The following is a 25,261-nucleotide window of genomic DNA, read 5'->3' on the forward strand; positions in this document are numbered from 1 at the left end:
GCTTTGGCTATTTGGGGCCCCCAATCCATATTTTCTGTAAGGGTAACACCCAAATTGTCAAATACAGGAACCCTATCCAGTGCAGTGCCATTTAGTTGGGGGTTTTGGCGTGTTTTCTTGGGTGGATTAACTACCATGAACTTGTATTTCATAGTGTTCATCTCCAAGCCCCTGTTATTATAGAAAATGACAAAACTGTCCAATATCCTCTGGATACCCATCAGTGACTTTGACAACAAGAGAGTGTCATCAGCGAACATTAATGCTGGAACCTTTGAGTTTGATAACTTGGGGGCATCATTGTCCTTGACCTCTGTAAGTTGGGCAATGAGTGCGTTGACAGAGAGGCAAAACAGGGTTGGTGCAAGCTCAGAACCCTGCCTCACTCCTCTGCCAACTGGGAGTCTGTTGGTTAATTCCCCCCCTTTTCCACATCTTACTCGAGCATAGTTGGCATCATGTAACTTAATAAGTATGCTAAGCAAGAAAGTGGAAATCCCCAGTTCTCTAAGCCCCCCCGGTAATATGATTCTGGGCACCAAATCAAAAGCCGTTTTCAGGTCCACAAACATCAATTAGAGGCTGCCACCCTCCAATTATACAGTTTTCCCTAAAATAAGTTGTAGTCTATATTTTTGGTCCACAGTAGAAGTTTTCTTCCTGAATCCGGCTTGGTAGGGGCTTATGACATCATTTTCTTGCATCCAGCCCTCGATCTAAGAGTACTTGTGCAAACAATTTTTAAGTGACATCGATCAAACTGATCAGTCTGTAATTTGCAGGTAGCAAGGGAGAGCCCTTTTTGAAGACTGGGACAATTTCTGCCCCAGCCCAAGTATGAGGGATCGGCATGCCATTCATAATGGCGCTAAATAGTGCACACAAATAGGGACCCCAGATGAATGGTTCTTCCCGGAATAAATCCCCTGGTAGCCTGTCTAAGCCAGGTGCTTTACCTGCTGGAAGTTTCTCAATTGCCTTAGTGACCTCAAGGAGGGTTATCCCAACAGCCACCTCGTCAACATGCTTAGGTGCAGTGGCAAGTGAGTCCACTACGAGACCGATGTCTACACCCAAGTCCCCTTGGGGAGTGCTATGGTTACTGGAACATTGATCGGTATCAATTTCTACTGTATACAACGCCCACTTTTTTTTATACACTAATATTATCCCACCTAAGGTAAATACTTATATTATTTATCATTTATTAAACATTGAAAATATTTAAATTAACTTTTTTTTTTACAAATTAATGTTAGATAAATTTTTTAATAAAAAGGAATTCATTTTTTTAATAACTTTATTCATATAGAGTTCTAGTTTAATTCACTGCCTCCTTTATTTTCTTTAAGAAGGTGTTGCAGTATCAGTGGTTTGCCATGTGTGGTGCAGGACCCAATTTTGCTCCTTTTTGGCAGTAGTAACTCATAGATTTGGTTCCACCCTGTTTCAGGGAGTGGAGACGTGAGTCTACACTATTAAGTAACTTTGAACTTCGGTTTTGCAAGTAGCCTAAAGTAGTAAGGTTACTCAAAAGTGTAGGAGTAACCTTACTTGTAATAGGCCCCACAGGACTGAAATATGTGCAGTTCTAGACTAATGCAGTACTGAAAAAATGTCAAGCTCATGGCATGGTCACCGGAAAGCTACCTTTTTGATCTCTTTATTAATGACACTAATGCTGTTGAGGCCCGCCACCCTGATTCAGCCGCTTCTGCATCTGAGTGTATTGTTCTCATTTTAGGGGCCTATTCTGATGTCGGATAGACCTAAGTCTGTCTGACATCGGCCAGGAGCTGCAACCGACTGACCTGCTGTCGTCGGTTACAGCCCTGCTAGTACGATGCAACCGAACAGGGTTCGGTCGCATTCGTATACCTTGCAATGCAAGCATGCTTTCCAACCAGAAAGCATGCTTGCAATGTAGAAAGCAGGGGTGCAGTTCATCCTTGCACCCGGTGGCCGGCACCCCAAGGTGCCTGCCGCCGGGTGCAGGGATCAACGGAGGGGCACCATCCGGCAACCTCACACCCATGGGGGCCCTGCTGGGGGCCCCCAGAGACAGCTAATGACTGCCTTTTCGTGCCCGACAGACCGGCTCAAAAAGGCCGTGAAAAGCTGCCATCGTACTCCCACAATCGCACAGAGGCTAACAGGGGAGTACTGGAGGATTTCCGGACTGCGGACAGGCTCTCCGAGCCTGTCGCTCGCAATCCGTAAATCCGAGTCAGATTCCTTCCCTAACGAGCCCATCGGAATGGCTCGGTCAGGAAGAAATCCAGCCGGCACTGACCGATTCGGTCGGAAGGGCTCCTAACATGGTTCAGAGCACTTCCGGACGATATCGGAATCGGCCCCTTCGTGTCCTGGGAGGTTGGGAACCAGCAAACCCATGCCTTCCAAAGCCTTAATAATTGCACTTACTAGCTTCATCAAATTCTGGCTTCGTGAAGGTTTGAAAAATATATCCCAAATGGATTTAACCGCTTTGAAATTCTGCTCAATAAATAACTTATTACAGATCATGCAATTTATTTCCAACATATGTGTTTTTTCAGAGCTTTATTCATATCTTTGTTCCTAAGGCTGTAAATTAGAGGATTAAAAATTGGGATGAAAGCAGTGTACACAATGGCAAGCAGCTTATCTTTATCTGGTGAATAGGAGGATGCAGGACGCACATACATGCAGATCAAATACACATACAGAACAGTGACAACAGAGAGGTGAGAGGTGCAGGTAGAGAAAGCCTTATGCCTCCCCTCAGGGGAGCAAATTTTTAGAATTACATGAATTATATAGATATAAGAAATAATAGTTATTGAAAAAGGAATGAGACCTGCAAATATAGCTTCAATAAGAATCAGAGATTCAATGTTATGTAGATCACTGCAGGAAATCTTCATCAGAGCAATGAGATCACAGAAGAAGTGGTTGATGAGTCTGGAGCCACAGAAGGACAATTGTGATCCCACAACAGCAAGGGGAAAAATGTTCAGAAAACCAAGCACCCAGGAAAAGGCTACCAGTAGTAGGCAGGATTGCTTGTTCATGATGTCAGTGTATCGTAAAGGGTGGTGGATGGCCACATAGTGATCGTAAGCCATGACAGCAAGGAGGTAACCTTCTCCGCAATTGAAATACAGAAAGAAGAACACTTGGGTTATGCAGCCAGCAAAGGATATAGTCCTGCTTTTTTCTATTTTATCTATGAAAATTGCCAATAGTTTTGGAAAGGTGAAATTTGTGCAAAAAATATCTAAAAAGGACAGGTTCTGGAGAAAGAAATACATTGGAGTTCTCAGGCAAGGATCCACAATTGCAATCACTATGATCAGAAGGTTTGCACACATGATTAAAAGGTATATAAATAGGGACACTATAAAAATCAGTGGCTTTAGCTTAGGTCTAACAAAGAAACCCACAATTATGAATTCGTTCAGGGTTGTTTGATTTTCCATGTTCTCTTCAGGCTTTATCTCCTGGGAAAAAAATGTAGAATGAAAATAAGAATTAAATTATTGACTGCATCATATGAAAAAAAGGTTTACTGTCATTCAAGTGTTAAAGAACTGAAGGTGCAGCTAGACATGAACTGCATCTGCATCTGCCTGATTCATCAACTGCACTTTGCAGCGCAATAAAACATTTAAAAAATGACAATTCACACAGTACGTTTAGAGCTTTATGCATCCACAGGACCTATACACATTTGTCTGGAGTTCTCCACCCTGACTGTAGAGACTCTGCAAATGCAAGTATAAGTAAGTCAGTTAAACATATATTTATTTAGACCCTGGTCTTTTAAAAAGAAGTTCTTAAAAACACAGTTAACAGATAAAATCCAAAATAAGTGACCCTCAATATCAAAACATAGTTCAAACGGAATTTATCCAAAAAATAAAAATCTACATATCAGGGGTTAAACATTTCTACTCACCATTCTTTTACAAATGTATCAATTTTACAGCATCCACAGATAATAAAAATCACCTCATAGCACACGTCCCGTCCATTAATCTAATTTCTACCAAAAGTGTAATCTCCTGCTCCTTATCCTTAATACTGTATTAATTAAAAACAGGTTTTAATAGTAACTTACAGTTATCTAAAAACCACGACAGTCCTCAAGGGTGTGAAGTAGGTCACCCCCCATGTTAAGGCCACATTTACAAGTATCATTTAACAAAATTCAACGAGCTTTGGATATCAGAACATGATTTACGCTGCATCTAAATCTCAGGAATCTTTGGTGCGTCTTTATGTTGAGAAGTTTCTTCAAACAGGGGAAGGCCTCATCTCCCATCCATGATTTTATTAGGTTGCAAACAGATTTCTTCTTCTTTAAATATATAGGATGCTCATCTCTGGAGGCTTGTTTTGTTGTTTTCTTCAACTCTGCCTTGCTCACGCCTATGTGATCAATACCATCTGCTGTTATAAGGTTTAAGTTTTAATTCACTACACTAATTAAGGATCCTCCCTCTAACTTCTTGTGGCCAGGTTGGCTTACTTTGCAATATCTCTCTTTTACATGGATGAGATGCTTTGTGAATTTCTTCACAATCTATGCATACCCATATTTTATCAACTCTGCATGTGATAAGTAAGTCCACCACGTCAGGCCCATTTCTACTCTGACTGCCTGGACCATTGGAGAAGAAAGGAGAGTAAGTATTATTTTTAGGCACCTTCCTTCTTCAAGGTCCTAGATTTATTTGACTCCTATGCTGACCGCCTTGTTCTCAAATAACTGACTCACCCTGTGATACATAGGCCTCACTCTTGTTGTGGTTGCCTTGGCAAACAGAGAAGACTCTTCAGTCAGTTTCCAGGCATTATTCTTTAGCCCTCCCCGGACGAAGGCGGGACCATCCCGATTGACTGGAGGGAGCTTTAGGCTACTTCAGGTTGCAGGAGGTTGGCGGTCGGGTCGACCAGCCTCAACTACAAAACCAGATACAGAGCGGTGTGTCAAAGGCATACCAAATGCAAGCCCGTCTGCGCCCATCTGCACCCGCCTGTCACCAGGTGTCACGAACCAAGACCAGACCACCGAAGTCGATGCTGTACCCAATGCCCACTCACCAGTGCACCACCCGATGGGCTAAAACACTTCTAGGCAGCACACCAGCAGGGGGGAAAGGGGCAGTGGAGAACAAGAGAGAGACAGCCTGGCGTCGTGATTGATGTTGAGCACACAGTGGAACAGCTGAGTTATGCGTTGTGCCTGTAGTGGAAATATAACCCTTTTAAGCATACATGTAAACTGCGTTATTTGGTACTTTAAATTAAATTCCTGCACCCAAATTACCTATTTTATCCAGGCCTTAGCGTCTCTCTGATATGAACTGCATTTAAAGAAAAATTTCAGTTTCCTGTTTTCTGAAAATACAAAACTGCCTATAACTCTACTTGGTCATTTACAGCTGTATTACATATTGTCAATTTTCTTAACCACTAAATACCTCTTCAACACACAGCTCTGTAGTTGTCCAACATCCTTTGTCCTAAATTTGAAACTAATAACGTCTTAGTTTCTAACTGAAAATATATTTGCAGACTAGTTGGGACTATAGACTCGAAAATTCAAAATACAAGAAGCTTGTCGATAGCAGTCTAAATTGGTGTGTACACATCTCACCACAGCTACGCTGGAACTTGATACAAAGTTGTCTTAACAGGCTGAATTCTGGGTTCTTGACTTGATCCAGAGATGCGGCGTTGAAATCCCACGTTTCGCATGCGTTTTCAGGAAACACTCACTCCGGAAGCTAAATGCTGTACGGGAATAGAAGTCGCAACAAGAGTCAGTGCTTCTGTTCCTATACCAAAACTATATCACAAACTCGAATATTTCAACGAGGAGCACAAAACTGAGACACCTTACTCAGGTGTGCTGATGGTTGAAGTGCGCAGTTAATTTTCAAACCAGGCATAATAAGCACCTGGAGGAGCGCGAGTCAAAAAAGACTAGAATGCTAACTCCTGCCTGAGAGGATGTCCGTCTCTGCCATGTTGGATTTCTGTAGAATTAAAATGCATTGTTTTAAAAAGAGTCTAGTCACCTTTAATTTGTTTCTCTTGCGCAAGGCCTTCTGATTTCTTTTCAAACTTGTTTTTCTACATTGTGCTTGCTTCTTGACTGGAACTGTTTGACAGATCATGACACCAGGAGCCAGGAACCCTGCTCTTTTGACCCCAGAGCAAGAAGTAGGTTCCAAAAGTGTATATACCAGCAGCGACCTACTGAAGCTAAGAGGTCAGTCACACACTGGGTGCAATCTACTCAAGCAAACAGAGACCATCAAAAACCTAGAGGGCCCTTTCGCACGCAGAGCCTGCAGGTTTCAGAGAAACATAACAGACCACATGTCAATCAAGCTGGGTAGTTGCATTGCTTTCGGACAGGCCGAAACAGCTATAGTTTTACAATAAATGGGTTGGTAGTAGCATTCCCTAAAGGGAAAGACCGTACTTCAAAAAGATTAAAGAGGCAGTGTGGCAAATTGATAAGTACATGCGTGAGTAGTAATCCAAAAGTAGGTATGTTGGGGTGCTAAGGTAACACTGAGCACCAACTACCAAACGTGCTATCGGCAAGTTACAAAGAAAATGCACCTGAACATTAAAAAAAAAGCTGTTAACGCACACCCTTACTAGTCACAATAAATCCAAAAAGCGTATAAACTAGTCAGATCCTAAAGTCCAATGGCGAGTTTAGTATATTCCACTCCCATAGAGGTTTTCAGAGGTACTCCATGAACATCATCCATAAAAAAAAAAATATTGATGTAAATAAAGTTCCCAGCAGCTATTCAAGCCAACACGTGTTTCGTCTGTACACATCCATATTCAGAGTTTCTCAAGGCAAGTTAGCTATGCTGTCAGCCAAAGGTCCACGACGCAAAGGGTCATCGGTATGTGTAGTCTATGGTATGCACTGTAAGTTCCTAACGCTAAGTCACAGCTCATTCAGAGATCCTGGTGAGTCAAAAAACTGTTGTGCGTTTTCAAGCATCAACGGTCACCCATGTATAGTTCTTACAGCCTGATTCATCAAGCCGAAATCGGCTCACAAAGGGCCAGATTCTGAGAATCTGGCCCTTTGCGAGTGCAATTTTTGCATTTGGGATTCATCATCCCAAATGCAAATAATCGCTATTACCGAAATCGCATATTTGCGAGGAATTGGATTTAAGGAATCTCTAAGTATCGGCTAATAGTTAAATGAGGACTGGTGTACATCAATAATGACGACATACTGAGTACCAGTCGTGTTTTGGACAGTTGTACGCGAGCAGTGCAGTGTGGACTAGTTCATCCTGTCAGGTGACGGACTTATCATGACTAGTTTGGGTTACGAGACTCTAATATCCAATAAACGCTTTTTGGATTTATTGTGACTAGTAAGGGTATGCGGTAACAGCTCTTTCATTAATGAAACTGCTATAGTAACCACATCCATCTTTAAAGAGACAGGACAGGAGTCAGGTAAAATCCACAAATTTTCCAGACAAGAGTGGAAAGGCTTTCTCTGTAACTTAAGATCACTTCCGAAACATGCTATAGAAATTTGGGATTTGCTTGTGTCGGAGAACCGGATTTAGGATTCCTGACTGAGACATGACTAAAACCTGGCTCTGCTCCTGCAAAAACCCCCCTTTTCTGAATCATTTTGTGCACCATAAGCGTGGAAGGGTATGCTCAGACATGAGTCCCTTGCTCACTGCACCATCAGGATTCAAGCAAGCCGGGCCGAAGACGGCTGTAATGCCAGAAACCGGTCCCCGGAAGCTTGTTTCCTTTCCAGTCAAAGAATTGGCTTGGTAGTTTGGTCTGCCCTGTTCCCATGATGCACTGGGCCAGGGAAAGACTAATTTGCATTAAGCCAGGTTCTGAGCTGGGATGGTGCAGTGAGCTAAAAAACGGTGATGGAGCAAGCCCTGATCTGTTGACTGGGTGGGAGTGTTCTGCTTAATTCAGATACTCTGTCCATCACCACCCCCTTTTCTGAATCGTTTTGTCCACCATAAGCGTGGAAGGGTATGCTCAGACATGAGTCCCTTGCTCACTGCACTATCAGGATTCAAGCAAGCCGGGCCGAAGACGGCTGTAATGCCAGAAACCGGTCCCTGGAAGCTTGTTTCCTTTCCAGTAAAAGAATTGGCTTGGTAGTTTGGTCTACCCTGTCCCCTTGATGCACTGGGCCAGGGACAGACTAATGTGCATGTAACCAGGTTCTGAGCTGGGATGGTGCAGTGAGCTAAAAAACGGTGATGGATCAAGCCCCGATCTGTTGACTGGGTAGGAGTGTTCTGCTTAATTCAGATACTCTGTCCATCACCACCCCCTTTTCTGAATCCTGCAAAAATTACAGCACTCCCTGAGGGATATAAGATTTAAAGCCTGGACAGACAGCTTAAGGTGGGGGAGGGATAGCTATTGTTTATAGAGACGAGGCCACAGCAAACATCTTGGAGCAACAAAGTAATGAAAAAATTGAAATCCTAATATTCCGGTTAGATCTAACCCCACAGCACATCTAGAAAGGAGCCTTAGTCTACCGTCACCCGGGCCACATCGGAGATTTTTCATTGCAGCTGTTGGAATTGGTAGCTCCGCATGTAATCTCTACCAACATTTTTCTCCTACTTGGAGATTTTAATGTGCACAGCGAGTGTATGGAGGACACGGAGGCAGCAGCTCTTCTGACCAACCTCGCAGAAGGCTCAATCCATACAGCTAGCCACACAATAGATATTATATTCTCGAACTCGCCCCATATCATCTGTGAAACCCCATGGCCTGAGAGTCGGTCTGACCATGCACTTATCAATTTTCAGATTCAGGGACCCAGAGATAAGGAAAAGACTGGCCTTGATTCCAAACACTCATTTAGACAGTGGCACAAAATTACTCCAGAGGCTTTTTCAGCTACCTCTCCAGTGGCATGGGAGGGAAAACACGAAAAGGTAGAGGAGAGACTAGCCCACTTGAATGCCTTCGCTAAAGCTGCAATTGACCAACTAGTGCTGTTAAAAACTTCAAAGGGCAAGCCAAGGCAGGCTCAAGCAGCTTGGTATACCACTGAACTACGTAGTGAGCAAGGCTGCTGCAAAAATCGGGGGAGGCGGTGAAGACGGACCCATAATACAAGGGATAAAGAACAAGCACTGGCATAGCCAATAGGTCTCGCCTTTGGGACTTCATAAGTATTTAGCTATGCAGCACAATATCCTCGGTGCAACAACATTAACTGTTGCATGGCTAAACACTTATAACATCCCAAAGGCAAGACCTATTGGCTATGCTCTTAGCTCCAGAACCCACAGAATGCACACTTGCCATGCAACCCACAGCTCATGCATCAAATGTAATGCTCATCCCCTCACCTTTGATGCAACAGACTGCCTCACAAATTACAACTGATGTCACTAGTAGAATGACATTTTGCTTTACTGTTTGTATGAGGAATGGCAGGACTGTGGTACAGTGTGACGTGTGTGTGTGTGAGATACTTTAATGACGCAGTGTAAAATGTTGTCATATATTTTTATAAATATTGCGAGGTCATAAGAAATACATTTTGAGTGTGAATTATGGTTTTGTGCGGCAGGTATGCAAACTATGCACCGCAGATGGATTTTCACAGAATTTTGTGTTGTAAGTTATGATGACTCAATAAAAAAATCCGGACTCCAGATGGAAGTCAGCAAGCCCACAGTGGTGTATCTGTAATTAGGTAACTAACCTGAAAATAAGTTCAGCATGCCATGATCTTTGTGTAGGGAAAACATGATATATATATTTTGGTGTTGACAACAACTGTATTATGTGATAATGTCCACTGATCAATTTACACATATCAGTGAACCGGCCATCTGCAGACTTGCAGTAACAGAGAAATGTTTTGCCTCAGGATTTGGCATAGTGGTTCATAGATTATAACTGTACATCACTGGAAAAGCAGTGCGGCAGCTACAGTTCACAATGAACGCAGTTTGTGATCTGTTGTCAGGATTGCAGTTTGAAGGCATAGCATCATGATATATACAGACAGACAGACTGGTTAGTAGCTGAGAAACACCCCTGCCTCTGTTACCCATTGCAAATATCCAAGATCAATCAATTAATCAACCAGTACTTGTAGAATGTGGCTTATCACCCGTGAGGGTATCCAGGCACTGGGTTGTTGGGCTCGTCAAAAAGCTAGGTCTTGAGTCTCTTTCTGAAGTCCGTCGGCGAGGGTCAAGTTCAGAGGCATAGAGGGAGGGCATTCCAGAACTTGGCAATGAGGTGGGAAAAGGAGTGGCCTCCGCTGTGGCCCTGGCCGATGCATGGTGTCTGTGCAAGGGCGAGGGAGGCGGCGCAAAGGTTTCTGTATGGTTGGTGGAAGATCAGGTGGTAGTTCATGTATGTTGGTCCTTGGTCGTGGAGAGCTTAACAATAATTAGGCATGTCTCCTGCTCTCGATACTATGCCGCATGTGCTGCTTGCTGATTGAGCGCCGGGACACCTCTGTTGTTGAGGTAGCTGTTCACGCTATATAAAACTTCAGTATTATCATTAGTGAGGTTTCTTCAATTTCCAGATAGACCGCATTTAGGATAAGATCTAATTGGACTCCAGTATATAAAAATAATAATGAAGAATTGGAAAGGGTACGACTATCCATCATTTTCAAATGGGTGCCAGCCAATTCAAGAGAAGCATTCACTCATATGGCCACACCAGTGATGTCTGATTGAGTGGGTCAGAATTAAAATCTATGTTGCACTCGACGGTTCTCAGATAAAATATGAGTGAACAAGTTGTTGTTATCCAGGGAAGGGTTTTGTGACATTCATTATTCTACTGAGCCAGAATATGCAGAGTTTCTTTGATAACTCACTGCAATGACCATGAAAACTCCAGTTTCAGCAGCCGACAAGTAGTGTGATGCATCAGACCTGTGTACATCATTAGCTTACAAAGGGGTGACTGACTCAGGGGTAATATGCTGGAATCGTGCGACGGAATAATTTGAAAAGCCGCCCCATGAACTACTAAAGTGAGCGGTGATGCCATACTAAAGGCAGTCTGTGAGATATGTACATGCTAGTTAACAACTATAGTGTAACCCGATTCATCCTTCAGAATGGGAACTACAAATTCCTAGAAAAGCATAGTAAACTTGTCTATCTAGGAAGGCTGAAAAAATGATGGTTCAGTCACCAACTGAGAAAACAATGATTTCATATGCAGGCTTCTAACAGACAGGCATGTCTGAAGAAAAGTAGGGTATACACATACATGCGCACATCATGTTTTACATCAAGACTTTATTAGTTGGGGGCGTGGCTTTGACGCTGCAGCGAAATGGCGGATCCTGCGTGAGCTCCACTTTTCAGTGGATCTAATATCCTTCTACGAGCCACTTCTACGCTGTCTTCGTTTCCCGAAGAAGTTGGCTTTCGCATCAGAAGATGTGGCACACATATTGGTGGAGTTTTCGGCGTCTTTCCGTGCTGGACGCCTGAGTTGCTGTTCTTTGCTGCTTTCTCCACACCACGACGCGGGCGGACGCCATTTTTGGACGCCATACTCGTGTCTCTTCATACGCCAGTAATTTCAAAGGAACTTTTGATCTCTTGTGGCTCCGATCAACGGAAACATGGTTTGAAATGCATGTTTGTCCCTATGGCTTCCTGTAATATTTGTATGGTGAATGTTTTGCATCTCCTCAAAATTGTGGATCTCAATAGCTTTTCTCCTCAGGACAGATGTGGTTGGCTGTTATTCTGAATTGCTGTGTAATTTTTGGCACTGTTTTTTACTGCTATATTTTTGAGGAATTTCTTTAGCATTATCTCATTAAATAATTTCAAATAAAGAGCGCTCTGGGATATCAGCACTCTCTAGACTTCATCATTAATTCCAAAGTTAAGGGGAATTATTACTACTAATGAAGTTAAATACTTGATTTCCTGGTCTCCTGCATCGAGTTGGGTTTGCACGGACTTGAATTTTTACTACAGTCTAACTTTGCTTTCCTTGGCAACCCTTCTCATGTTGAAGTTGTGTGCGGCTGCTATTTTATAGCCGCTGAGGACACCCTCTTCAGTACCATATGGACTTCCACTGTTATTTTCAGATAGCTTCCACTGTGGTTGGTCAAAATTTCAACCCTATGTCTCTGATATCACCTATTCTTAATGTTTCTCCGTTTGTTGAGTTGACCACTAAGATCACTGTTTCTCTTTGTGGAATTTTATTTGTGCATTCTCTGAGTTTTTACTTTATGTCTGCACTCATTTCAAATTCCAATTTTGCTGCATCAGTCTGCTGAGTTCTTCACAGAGCCCTATTGCTATCCCTACTATTATGGCTAACGACTCACACTCTGCCAGGTCTTCTGTCACAGGCGCAAAACCAAAGCAACATAAAAATTTCCCCCTGTCTACCATTCATTCCTCTCAGAATCCTGTTCTGGACTCTATCCTGGATGAAGTGCGGGGACTCCAGCCTTTTATGTCTGCAACAAATGAAAAACTGAAACAAATTGAGGAGAGGTGGATTGTTATGGAGAGTAAAGTGCTGGACTTAGAACAACGTGTTGGCGTCCTACATGATGTCTCCACAAAGATTCCAATTTTAGAGCAGAAAATTCATGAATTGAAAATCCACACAGAGGATTTGGAAAATCGTAATTGTCGTAATAACCTACACCTTTATGGTCTTCCGGAAAATGTTGAGGGCTTCAACATGGTACTCTTTCTTCAAACATTTCTTCCAGAGCTTCTTAATCTTCCGTCTTCAAATATTCCCCTCAACATCCAAAGAGCGCATCGCCTGGGTCGTCCTACCTCTAACCCCGCGAGACCACGTGGAATCGTTATGCTATTCCTGAAGTTTACTGAATTGATGACTGTCCTGAGAGCTGTTAAACTCAAACCTCGTCTTATTTGGTCTGGTCACAACATCATCATCTCGCAAAACATCTCCAATGCAACCAACGCACGTTCAAAAGAGTTTCTAGCCCTGCGCCCTCAGATGAGACATCTTAATATTCAATATGGAATACTTCATCCATGTCTCTGCAAGATTACTCATGATGGGTGCTCACGATCCTTCGATGATCCTGAAAAATTAAAACTTTTTCTTCACTCCTTTTCTTCCTCTGGAATGGATACTAATATCTGATTTTCTGTGTTTCTCCTCTCTTTCTATCTCTATATAAGTACCTTATCAGCTCTGTCTTTTTGAATTCATATGTTTTCCTTTTTTCCAGTATCTTTGACATGCATTACTTTCACTTCTTTTTTCTCTTTTCTCTCTCTATATCTTATACATGATTTCCCTCTTATTGAGGCTCTCGTTTTTTTTTCTATATTCTTTATTCATCCTTATGAGATCCGCTTCGCTCTGCGTCACCATGCTTTCCCCTCATTGTGTTTTCTTCTCCTTACAGGTCTGGCTGTTTTGCCCTGATCTGTTTGTTCACTTCATTCTCTGTACTCTTTCTATTTTTCTTTCCCTTTTTGTCATGTTCTGCTCTATTCTTCTTTTCATGTTTTTCTATTCATTTTATCTTTACCTGTTCAACACTCTCTTCTGTCTTTGTTTTCTTATCAATATATCTTGTTATTGTGGGAATCTTTGTAGTATGTTCTTTATGTAATTTTTTCTTGTGGTGTTTTTTATCTTGTGGTTATACCCCTGAAGTGTATCAACTCCAACTGTGTTATACGCTCCCATCCCTCCATTATGTGTAACCTTGTTATGTGGAATGTCTGTGGTCTTGGCAATCCAGTCAAAAGGCAAAAGGTACTGTCTCATTTATCAAAACTCAATTCACAGATTTATTTTCTTCAGGAAACTCATTGTACGGATGTGAAATCCCTTAAGTTGAAATGGCAATGGGTGGGTCAGGTTGTTTTTTCACCTGCTTCTAACAAAAAGTGTGGTGTTGCGATATTGTTTCAGAAAGCTTTGGCAGTACAAATGTTATCCACACAAAATGATGACGATGGGTAATGGCAAAGATTGTGCTACAAAACAAAACAATAGTCTTACTAAATATTTATGGTCCTGTTACACCTGATCCTAAATTTTTGAATGATATTAAAATTCTTCTTTCTTCAATTGATTGCCCTAATATCATTGTTGATGGTGGCTTCAATCAATGGTTGGATCCTTTCTCTGATAGGTTATCTAAATGTAAAATTCAACCTGACAAAACTCATAAAGCTTTTCAATCTGCCATTGCCTCTCGTTCCTTATATGATGTTTGGAAGACTTGTAATCCTGATTTACGTGAATTTACTTTTTTTTCTAATGTACATCACACCCGTTCTAAGATTAATTGAATTTTGGTTAGTAAACTCTTACTTCCTTCAATCCAAAACTCTGAAATTGGGTCCATTTTTATTTCGGACCATGCCCCTGTTCATGCTGTTTTGGACCTTTCACTTACTTCCTCTCAATTTAGCAGATGGAAATGTAATACTTTTTTATTATTAGACACGATTTTTATCAAGGAAGTTACCACTTTCATTAAGGAATTTTTTACTATCAATAACACATTGGATACCTCTGTCTCTAATAATTGGGATGCTTTTAAAGCTGCATTTCGTGCCTTCACTATCTCCTATGTTTCGAAAAAGAAGAAATCCACCAAGAAGAAATACGAAGATCAGCTACACAAACTTAAAGACTTGGAACATGTGTATTTTACCTCTCGATCACCCTCTGCCCTTCATGATTTGATTAAAGCAAAATCTGAGCTTAATAAGTTAGCAACAACTGAATAATTTGGGGTCGATTAGGATCGCGGAAGTAAACGTGTCCCGTCCGCCGAGGAAGGTGGCAAGATACTCCGGACCTGTCCGCGGAAAAACCGCAATAGCGATTAGGATACAATATGATTGCATCGCCGATCGCGGCGGACGGAGCACACCAATCCCCGTCCGCGGCGGTCGAAGTACACCTGAGCCCGCGACAGGCGGACGGAACCGAAAGAACACCGACCGCCTCGTACGCACATGACCGCGAAAACATCCACTTCCCCCGCGATACCTGCGTAGTGTCCGTGTCCGCAATTAGGATAACTCCGCAAGTACCCCGGTAGCCACCGCGATCCACGTCCGCTGTGGTACCAATGCTACGAGAAACCGTGCTCCACAGCGGAAGGCCAACACAAACAACATCCCTACAGTCAAACCAATGGCATACATTGCGACGGAAGTAAACACCAAACACAGGAAAATCAACGACACCCACCTGAAACATCTAAACCAATCACAAGACACAATGACCCACCCCCAAGTACCACACAATGCACACCTGGCAACACACCCACCTAGCACCTGACTGCCAATAACCATTCAGACAAGGCCAAGACACAGACTATAAAATATCTCCCACCCACTCCAGAAATCCTCTGCATCACAGCATAGCTGCTAGCAGGAGACACCACTTAACTTACAGCAAACACAGATATCATACACATAACCCACACCCAAACACACCCACTACACAAAGAACCACCACACCATTCCTACACACCACACACCTGCACCTCCCTATTTACTCAAACCCACACCCCGAGCACAAAAACACCATGGCACCAAAAAAAAACCCAAATTCACTGACACCGAGTTAAAGGTTATGGCAGATGAGATAATATGTGTAGAACCCCACTTATTTGGGGCCCTAGTGCAGCAGACCAGCATAGCCAGGAAAAACAGCATGTGGGACCGGATAGTCACCAGGGTGAATGCTTCCGGGACCGTCCCGAGGACGAAGCAGGATATTCAGAGGCGGTGGCATGACCTCAAGAACCGAGTGAAATCCATCCGAGCCAAGAACTATCTCTGGGCAAATCACACAGGCGATGGAACACCCCCGGAGCCCTTGAACCGATTGGGAGGACAAGGTGCTGACCATCCTGCACCCTGAGAGCCTTGATGGACTTGATGAGGGAGAAGAGGCTGGTAAGTACTAACCAAGCACCGCAAGTACACCAACATGGTGTGCCCCACACAACTCCGAAGACACATCTCCCAGACCCCAACCCATGCATGCAGTCCACATACTCACCAATGTATAAACCATTCCAACAGGCCCCCATGTGCATCAGAATGGCGGTGGTGGTGGGTGGGTTGTGTGAGAGGACGGCACTACAACTCCCCACAGGCCCCCATGTCCATAGGGAGGGCGGTGGTGGTGGGTGGGTTGTGTGAGAGGACGGCACTACAACTCCCCACAGGCCCCCATGTCCATAGGGAGGGCGGTGGTGGTGGGTGGGGTGTGTGAGAGGTCAGTAGTCTAACTCCCCACCGGCCCCCATGTCCATAGGGAGGGCGGTGGTGGTGGGTGGGTTGTGTGAGGGGACGGCACTACAACTCCCAACAGGCCCCCATGTCCATAGGGAGGGCGGTGGTGGTGGGTGGGGTGTGTGAGGGGACGGCACTACAACTCCCAACAGGCCCCCATGTCCATAGGGAGGGCGGTGGTGGTGGGTGGGGTGTGTGAGAGGTCAGTAGTCCAACTCCCAAAAGGCCCCCATGTCCATAGGGAGGGCGGTGGTGGTGGTTGGGGTGTGTGAGAGGATGGCACTACAACTCCCCACAGGCCCCCATGTCCATAGGGAGGGCGGTGGTGGTGGGTGGGGTGTGTGAGGGGACGGCACTACAACTCCCAACAGGCCCCCATGTCCATAGGGAGGGCGGTGGTGGTGGGTGGGGTGTGTGAGAGGTCAGTAGTCCAACTCCCAACAGGCCCCCATGTCCATAGGGAGGGCGGTGGTGGTGGGTGGGTTGTGTGAGAGGACGGCACTACAACTCCCCACAGGCCCCCATGTCCATAGGGAGGGCGGTGGTGGTGGGTGGGTTGTGTGAGAGGACGGCACTACAACTCCCCACAGGCCCTCATGTCCATAGGGAGGGCGGTGGTGGTGCGTGGGGTGTGTGAGAGGTCAGTAGTCCAACTCCCCACAGGCCCCCATGTCCATAGGGAGGGCGGTGGTGGTGGGTGGGTTGTGTGAGGGGATGGCACTACAACTCCCAACAGGCCCCCATGTCCATAGGGAGGGCGGTGGTGGTGGGTGGGGTGTGTGAGGGGACGGCACTACAACTCCCAACAGGCCCCCATGTCCATAGGGAGGGCGGTGGTGGTGGGTGGGTTGTGTGTGGGGACGGCACTACAACTCCCAACAGGCCCCCATGTCCATAGGGAGGGCGGTGGTGGTGGGTGTGGTGTGTGAGGGGACAGCACTACAACTACCAACAGGCCCCCATGTCCATAGGGAGGGCAGTGGTGGTGGGTGGGGTGTGTGAGAGGTCAGTAGTCCAACTCCCAACAGGCCCCCATGTCCATAGGGAGGGCGGTGGTGGTGGGTGGAATGTGTGAGAGGACGGCACTACAACTCCCCACAGGCCCCCATGTCCATAGGGAGGGCGGTGGTGGTGGTGGGGTGTGTGAGGGGACGGCACTACAACTCCCAACAGGCCCCCATGTCCATAGGGAGGGCGGTGGTGGTGGGTGGGGTGTGTGAGAGGTCAGTAGTCCAACTCCCAACAGGCCCCCATGTCCATAGGGAGGGCGGTGGTGGTGGGTGGGGTGTGTGAGAGGACGGCACTACAACTACCCACAGGCCCCCATGTCCATAGGGAGGGCGGTGGTGGTGGGTGGGATGTGTGAGGGGACGGCACTACAACTCCCAACAGGCCCCCATGTCCATAGGGAGGGCGGTGGTGGTGGGTGGGGTGTGTGAGAGGTCAGTAGTCCAACTCCCAACAGGCCCCCATGCCCATAGGGAGGACGGTGGTGGTGGGTGGGGTGTGTGAGAGGACGGCACTACAACTCCCCACAGGCCCCCATGTCCATAGGGAGGGCGGTGGTGGTGGGTGGGTTGTGTGAGAGGACGGCACTACAACTCCCCACAGGCTCCCATGTCCATAGGGAGGGCGGTGGTGGTGGGTGGGGTGTGTGAGAGGTCAGTAGTCCAACTCCCCACAGGACCCCATGTCCATAGGGAGGGCGGTGGTGGTGGGTGGGGTGTGTGAGAGGTCAGTAGTCCAACTCCCAACAGGCCCCCATGTCCATAGGGAAGGCGGTGGTGGTGGGTGGGGTGAGTGCCAGTGCCGACTGAATTGTCAACAAAATGAAAAGAACACGTAATGGCCACATGACTCACCCTCACATTTTTGTTTTGCAGGTGATCCTAATCTGATAGCTGGAATCAACACCCGGCCTCCAGACTCGCCACACTCAGAAGTCTCAGGGGACGATTGGCCAGCCACCTCCGGGGCTGAGGATGGTGCCACCACAAGCAGGCAGCCAGGGCCATCTGGCTCCCAGGTCACACCTGCACCAACTACTACGGCCTCTGCCATTCCGACAACACCGGCCACTGTGACCTGCACAGCCACCACCATGACCACCTCCACCACCACCACTACTACCACCACTTCTGCCCCAACGCCATCCCAGCCACGCAGGGAGAGTGTGAGGCAAAGCAGAGATGCAAGGCCATATCCGGCAGGCAGGAGCACAGCACAAAGACGTCATGAGGAAACAAACACACCCAATGCCGTGCAACAGTCACTGGAAGCACTAGCCAGGGACGAGGAAATCTATCAACGTGGCCAGGCACAGGCAGACCGGTCCCACCAGGAATTTGTTGAGAACACTGCAATGTTGGGGGCCATTGAGAGGCGGCTTGGCCAACTAGTGGACATATTTACCATGACTAATACCATGTGGATGCCATGGATATCCGCCAACACCACCCTCCCCACACCCCCTCAAACAACGCCACTGCCACCACCACCGCCACCACCACCGCCACCTGCTCCCCGGGCGGCGGATGTGGTACCTGATCAGCCTGCGCCCCCAGCTGACTCCGTCCCGACACAAAGACGGAGGGGCCGTCCGAGGCTGGAAGTGGGCGAGAGCACTGTGGAAGCTCCTTCCTCACGCTCCAAGAGGAGCCGACAATGACTGTTACAGTACCTGAGCCTGCCATTCACCCTGCCAACTATCCGGTCCCACCTGGCACAGGCCTGCTGCACTAGGCAGACACCACCCTATGTGGTGTCTGCACGGACATTTCATCTGCCATAACCTTTAACTCTCACTCCCCCACCCCTTCACTCATTTGTAAATATGCACCTACACCCATGCACAATCTGTAAATAAATACCACTTACTCACTCAATGATGTGTTGCCTCCATGTTTATTCACTTGATTGCATCAGAAACACATGTTACCAGGTTCAGGGATCCAACTGGTACAGAATCATGCCGCAGTGGGAGTGACCTAGGGAAATATAGAAACCGCAAAGACACGTCAGGAAACATGATCACACTCATCACAACACACTGCAGTGCAACATTCCAAAAACCACACGCATCACAACAGGAATGGATGAGACTACACACATCATCGAGACGTGCATGTACTAATAAATGAACACACACACACATGCATACATCACATTGCAAAACACATAGATGATGCACACCACAATGACACAACACCAGCAAACATACACAGGGCATACACAAGCAGCACAAGAGGAGCACACTCACAATCAAGGGAAGTAGCGATCAATGAGCTGGCGCCTCTGGTCCACACCTTCCTCCTCACCACTATCCTCATCAGTCGACATGGGTGGGTCGGGAGGGCGAGGAACTTGCTCTTCATCAGGGTCCAAGAGCAGTTCAATGTTATTGCGCACAGCCAGGTTGTGGAGCATGCAGCAGGCAATCACGATCTTGCATACTTTGCCTGGTGAGTATGGCAGGGCCCCTCCAGTCTTATCCAGACACCGAAACCTAGACTTAAGCAGGCCAAATGTTCGTTCTACCACTCGACGTGTCCTTCCATGGGCATCATTGTATCTCATTTCTCCCGCTGTAGTCGGATTGCGTATGGGACTCAGCAGCCAAGGCCTGCTTGGGTAAGCCGAGTCGCCTGTGTTGGTGGAAGAGAGAGAGAGAGAGAGAGAGAAACATCACAACCTGAATTGGTGGCCACACCATGCCACACAGATATCACTCCTGTCACCACAGCATACTCACCAACAAGCCACGCTTGTGCCGGACGCAGATTTGCCATCAGTTGGGGGACAATGCTGCTCCGCATGATGTGGGTGTCATGTGCAGAGCCTGGAAATCTTGCACACACATGTGAGATTATGTTTTCGGCCTGGCACACCACCAGCTTCACGTTGACGGAATGGAAGTGCTTCCGATTCCTAAACACCTGCTCACGTGCCCGTGGTGTAATGATCGCGATGAATGTGCCATCAATGGAACCCACAACGTGTGGTATCCGACCCAGTGCATAGAAGTCTGCTTTGACCGCTGCTAACTCTGCCGCCTGTGGGAAATGAATGTAGTCATGCTTGTACAGCATCATGGCTGTCAGTACATCCTGAAGTACCGTGCTGAACATGGCCTGTGACATTCCCCCGGCATGTCCAACTGTGTACTGAAATGTGCCTGTTGCAAAGAAATGGAGTGCCGCCATCACCTCTTGCGTGGGTGTAATGGAACCTGGATAGGTTCTTCGCGGCTGCAGGTGAGGAGACAATAGGTTCACAAGCTCCATAAATCGACGTCGATCCAGCCTGAATTTCCTGATCACCTCCTCGTCCACCATATCCTCCAGCACAGTGTATGGGCGATGGACATTTGGAGCCCTCCTGTGTGGGAGTAGATGGAATGGAAGTCAATTCACATACAACGCATGTCTGTGCAACTCACTCACATGTCAACGAACTCTACCAACATGTAATATGCAGTGTATAATTGTCATATGTGTGACATCTCTGATTGTCACTACAACATGGATTGACGTAGCAACAATGTGCAGCCACTAGCAACATGATGTGTTGCAACATGTGCAATGCACTTTTTCTCACCTCAACATTACTGCCAACAAGACATGTGACATGACCCACATGTGTATGTGCAACATCACATACACACATGCAAGTGCATGCACACAAACGAAAAGATGCACCAATGGCAACACCAATAATGGTGGCCATACGGACATCACATGCATGGTGACACAATAGGCAACACACATGCACTGAACACAAGTGAACCCCCACCATAGTCAATATCACACATATACCACTCACTGACAACTGAATCACAAGGTGCCGATACATCCGGGATCTACTGTGTAGATGTGAGGTACGATAAACTTGTGTAGGGAAATACCCGATGTCGACATGCACATGTGATGGACATTTGTGGCACACCGATGGCCATGGTATGGACACACATGGGATAGAGCATGACATGTGGAGTCACGCAATCACGCACACAACCGTCATCAGGCAGCTGCAGACAATGGTACAAGGTGCATCGTCAGCAAAGATGCAATCATTGACCCCGCCATGGCGGTGCACTGCTTCCGCTGTTTACGTCTGGGCATACGCTGCCCGCTTTCAACATTCACATTGTCTGCACGTGCACGGTCCGTCACGCTCACACACCGGCAAGTGCATGTGGAAGGTTCCGGGACGGATGCTTCATTTGCAACACTGTTCTATCACTGGCGCCAACATGGCGGGGCACGTATTCGGCGGCGTAGGTGCAGGCCAACACATCCATAAGCTGATGTCAATGCACATGGCAGGTCATGACCCCCCTTACAGTGACATTGCATCATCCAGCCTACACCGGCCGGCCCAGCCCTGCCCAGGACCGCCGTGCCGGCCATGTCAACCACCGCCGTTTCAGGCCCCGTCCACTACCGCCGTGCCAGGCCCTGCCCAGGACCGCCGTGCCGGCCATGTCAACCACCGCCGTGCCAGGCCCCGCCAGGGCATGGCGGTAGTGGACGGGGCCTGAAACGGCGGTGGTTGACATGGCCGGCACAGCGGTCCTGGGCAGGGCCTTGCACGGCGGTAGTGGACGGGGCCTGAAACGGCGGTGGTTGACATGGCCGGCACGGCGGTCCTAGGCAGGGCCTTGCACAGCAGTAGTGGACGGGGCCTGAAACGGCGGTGGTTGACATGGCCGGCACGGCGGTCCTGGGCAGGGTCTGGCACGGCGGTAGTGGACGGGGCCTGAAACGGCGGTGGTTGAGATGGCCGGCACGGCGGTCCTGGGCAGGGCTGGGCTGGCCGGTGTAGGCTGGATGATGCAATGTCACTGTAAGGGGGGTCATGACCTGACATGTGCACCTCCCCCGCCGAATACGTGCCCCACCATGTTGGCGCCAGTGATAGAACATTGTTGCAAATTAAGCATCCGTCCCGGAACCTTCCACATGCACTTGCCGGTGTGTGAGCGTGACGGTCTGTGCACGTGCAGCCAATGGGAGGTGTCAACAAGGGCCGCGTGTGCCCAATAGAATGTACCGTATGCTGTGCACCGCAACACTAGGGCCAGTCATTGGCCCATTTCCAAACACGCTTCCAGGGCTGACCAATGGCTGGCGCCGTATGCCACTCACATGGCTACAGGGCCCTATATATGTGTCATGTGCAAAAGCACACATTCTACGATGACCACCGACTGCTGCCTGTGACCATCACCTCCACCTGCTGCAGCAGAGCTGACCACCGACTGCTGCCTGTGACCATCACCTCCACCTTCTGCTGCGGAGCTGACCACCGACTGCTGCCTGTGACCATCACCTCCACCTGCTGCTGCGGAGCTGACCACCGACTGCTGCCTGTGACCATCACCTCCACCTGCTGCTGCGGAGCTGACCACCGAATGCTGCCTGTGACCATCACCTCCACCTTCTGCTGCAGAGCTGACCACCGACTGCTGCCTGTGACCATCACCTCCACCTTCTGCTGCGGAGCTGACCACTGACTGCCGCTCTAGTGCCATACTCCGTGACCTTGCCATGTCGAGAGTCAAAGAGATCCGGTCTCGTCCCTTCACCGCCGCGGAGCTGGATGTCCTCGTGGACGGTGTGCTCCGCAACTACGGACGCCTGTACGGCGCACCCGGACAGGTGGTAAGTGCAGTGGGGGACAAGTTGGTGTGCATGAGGTGTTCCATGACACCTGGGCTCTGGAATCTTGGCGGTGTGATGTGGGACCAACACATGAGTCGAAATGTGCATGGCTGCTGAGAGTAACGTGTTGCCCCTATCTGTGTGACAGGCCAACTGTCCACTGACTTGCACCCTTTTGTCTCCCATCATGGTAGGTCAAGCTGCACCTTCGCAAGGACGTGTGGAGGAGCATTGCACGTGATGTACGAGCAGTGGGGGTGTCCAATAGACGACATTCACACTGCCACAAACGCTGGGACGACATTTCCAGGCTGAGCAAGAATGCAGCAGAAGTGACACTAGGGAGGATTCCGAGAACGACACGTCTGGCCCGACGCTCAATGACCCCTCTCATGCACCGTATCATTGCAGTGACGCATCCTGACCTGTCCGAGCGGTTGCGTGTGGATGAACAGCAACGTGGCGGTAAGCATACTGTCAGTGTATGTTGCTTGAGAGTGCAATGCATGTTTTGTTGCCCAGACACATTAGTGACTTCCGTGTATCATGCGTCTCGTTGCAATGCCATGTTGGTGACATTGGCGCAGTTAAATGTCACTTCCCGGTGCGGCATGTTGAGACGCCACTCGCTAAGCAGTTTAGTGTTGATGCACATGCTGTAGTGCTCCGTCACCCCATGGCAAGACTGGTGTGCAGATGTAGTTGCTCATGCCCTGTCCGCATGCTGTACATGTAGCACGGCCAACGCCACTTATTTCCTGTGAGGATGACTGGTAGGGGTGGCCCGTGTGCAGGTTGGGGGATCGATGTACATTGTCATCAATGGCAATAGGGATTCCGTAGCAGTACTGTACGTGAGTGTGCCCGTGACTTACACCTCTTTTCTGTGCATTTCAGCTTTGGCAGAGGGCACTCAGCCACAGACCGAGGAGATGATTGAAGCCAATGCATCCGGATCAGATGTCGCGCACACGCAGACTGACAAAGAAGGGGGCAGTGCCGGAGAGGGGGACAGGACCGTCCCGGAGGACTCGCATGTGGAGACAACATCGTCATCATCTTCCGACAGTGTTGGTGAGTCAGCACTGTTGTCACAGACTGGGAGTGGGCAATCAATACCTTCGGTCGGGACACAGCACACAGGGCCCACCCTGCCGCCAACTGCACCATGTACTGTTTGTGCACGCAGGAGTAGGGGGAGCAGAGTGGCGTTCGGTGTCGGCACCGCTGCCCCAGCCTCCGTGAGCCGAAATGCTCTTTGTGCAGAGGCTGTTGATCTGCTGCGACAGCTGTGTGTGGGGCAGACCAATATGATAAATGCTTTCCAAGACCACGATAGGAAGTTGGGGCAGGTGGTAGCTTTCATGGAAGGTATGCATGGTGATCTGGCTGGTCTACACAGGACAGTGCAGTCATTGGCTAACAGTGTGTCGTCTGCCATTGTACAGTCGCATGGACTGGGTGCTACTTCTGTTCCACCATCTACAACACTGGATGTCTCAGGGGGGAGTGAATTTTCTGACCAGGACTCTAATACAGGTTATTGCACTAGAAGCAGCGTCAGCCAGCACGTCAAGGCACGGAGGGCTCAGACACCATCCCCTAGGTCAGCTAAATCAGTTCACAAAGACACCGTCAGATACAGTGGAGTACACACACGTGATCCAAAAGAGGGGTTGGGTGTAATGGCTACACATGCTGCACAGGCATCCCACACACAAGCTACTCCCAAGGCAAGCCTTACTCCCAGTTCCATTTACACTACCTTGGACAAGGACAGTCAGAAGACGAAGGCACCTCATGAGAGCTGGGACACTGCCAAGGGCAGGGAGACTAGGAAGGAAGGACCCACTCCCAAGGGCAGGGAGACTAGGAAGGAAAGAGACACTCCCAAGGGCAAGGAGACTAGGAAGGAAGGACCCACTCCCAAGGGCAGGGAGACTAGGAAGGAAGGAGACACTCCCAAGGGCAGGGAGACTAGGAAGGAAGGAGACACTCCCAAGGGCAGGGAGACTAGGAAGGAAGGACCCACTCCCAAGGGCAGGGAGACTAGGAAGGAAGGAGACACTCCCAAGGGCAGGGAGCCTAGGAAGGAAGGACCCACTCCCAAGGGCAGGGAGACTAGGAAGGAAGGAGACACTCCCAAGGGCAGGGAGACTAGGAAGGAAGGACCCACTCCCAAGGGCAGGGAGACTAGGAAGGAAGGAGACACTCCCAAGGGCAGGGAGACTAGGAAGGAAGCACCCACTCCCAAGGACAGGGAGACTAGGAAGGAAGGAC

The 25,261-nt window shown here is 47.9% G+C and overlaps 1 protein-coding gene across 1 annotated transcript in view; it reads right to left on the reverse strand.

The window, feature by feature from the left end:
• Positions 1–2,531: 2,531 nt before the first annotated feature.
• The window catches only part of LOC147700680 (olfactory receptor 1F1-like), a 67,895-nt gene continuing 45,165 nt past the window's right edge, over positions 2,532–25,261 (reverse strand). Inside the window, exon 3 of the mRNA XM_086929178.1 lies at positions 2,532–3,482. Within this exon, the coding sequence (XP_086785304.1) occupies positions 2,532–3,482 (951 nt within the window). The remainder of the gene's footprint in view (positions 3,483–25,261) is intronic.

This window comes from Lissotriton vulgaris, chromosome 7 (genome assembly GCF_964263255.1).
Source record: "Lissotriton vulgaris chromosome 7, aLisVul1.2, whole genome shotgun sequence".
Taxonomy (NCBI): Eukaryota; Metazoa; Chordata; class Amphibia; order Caudata; family Salamandridae; genus Lissotriton; species Lissotriton vulgaris.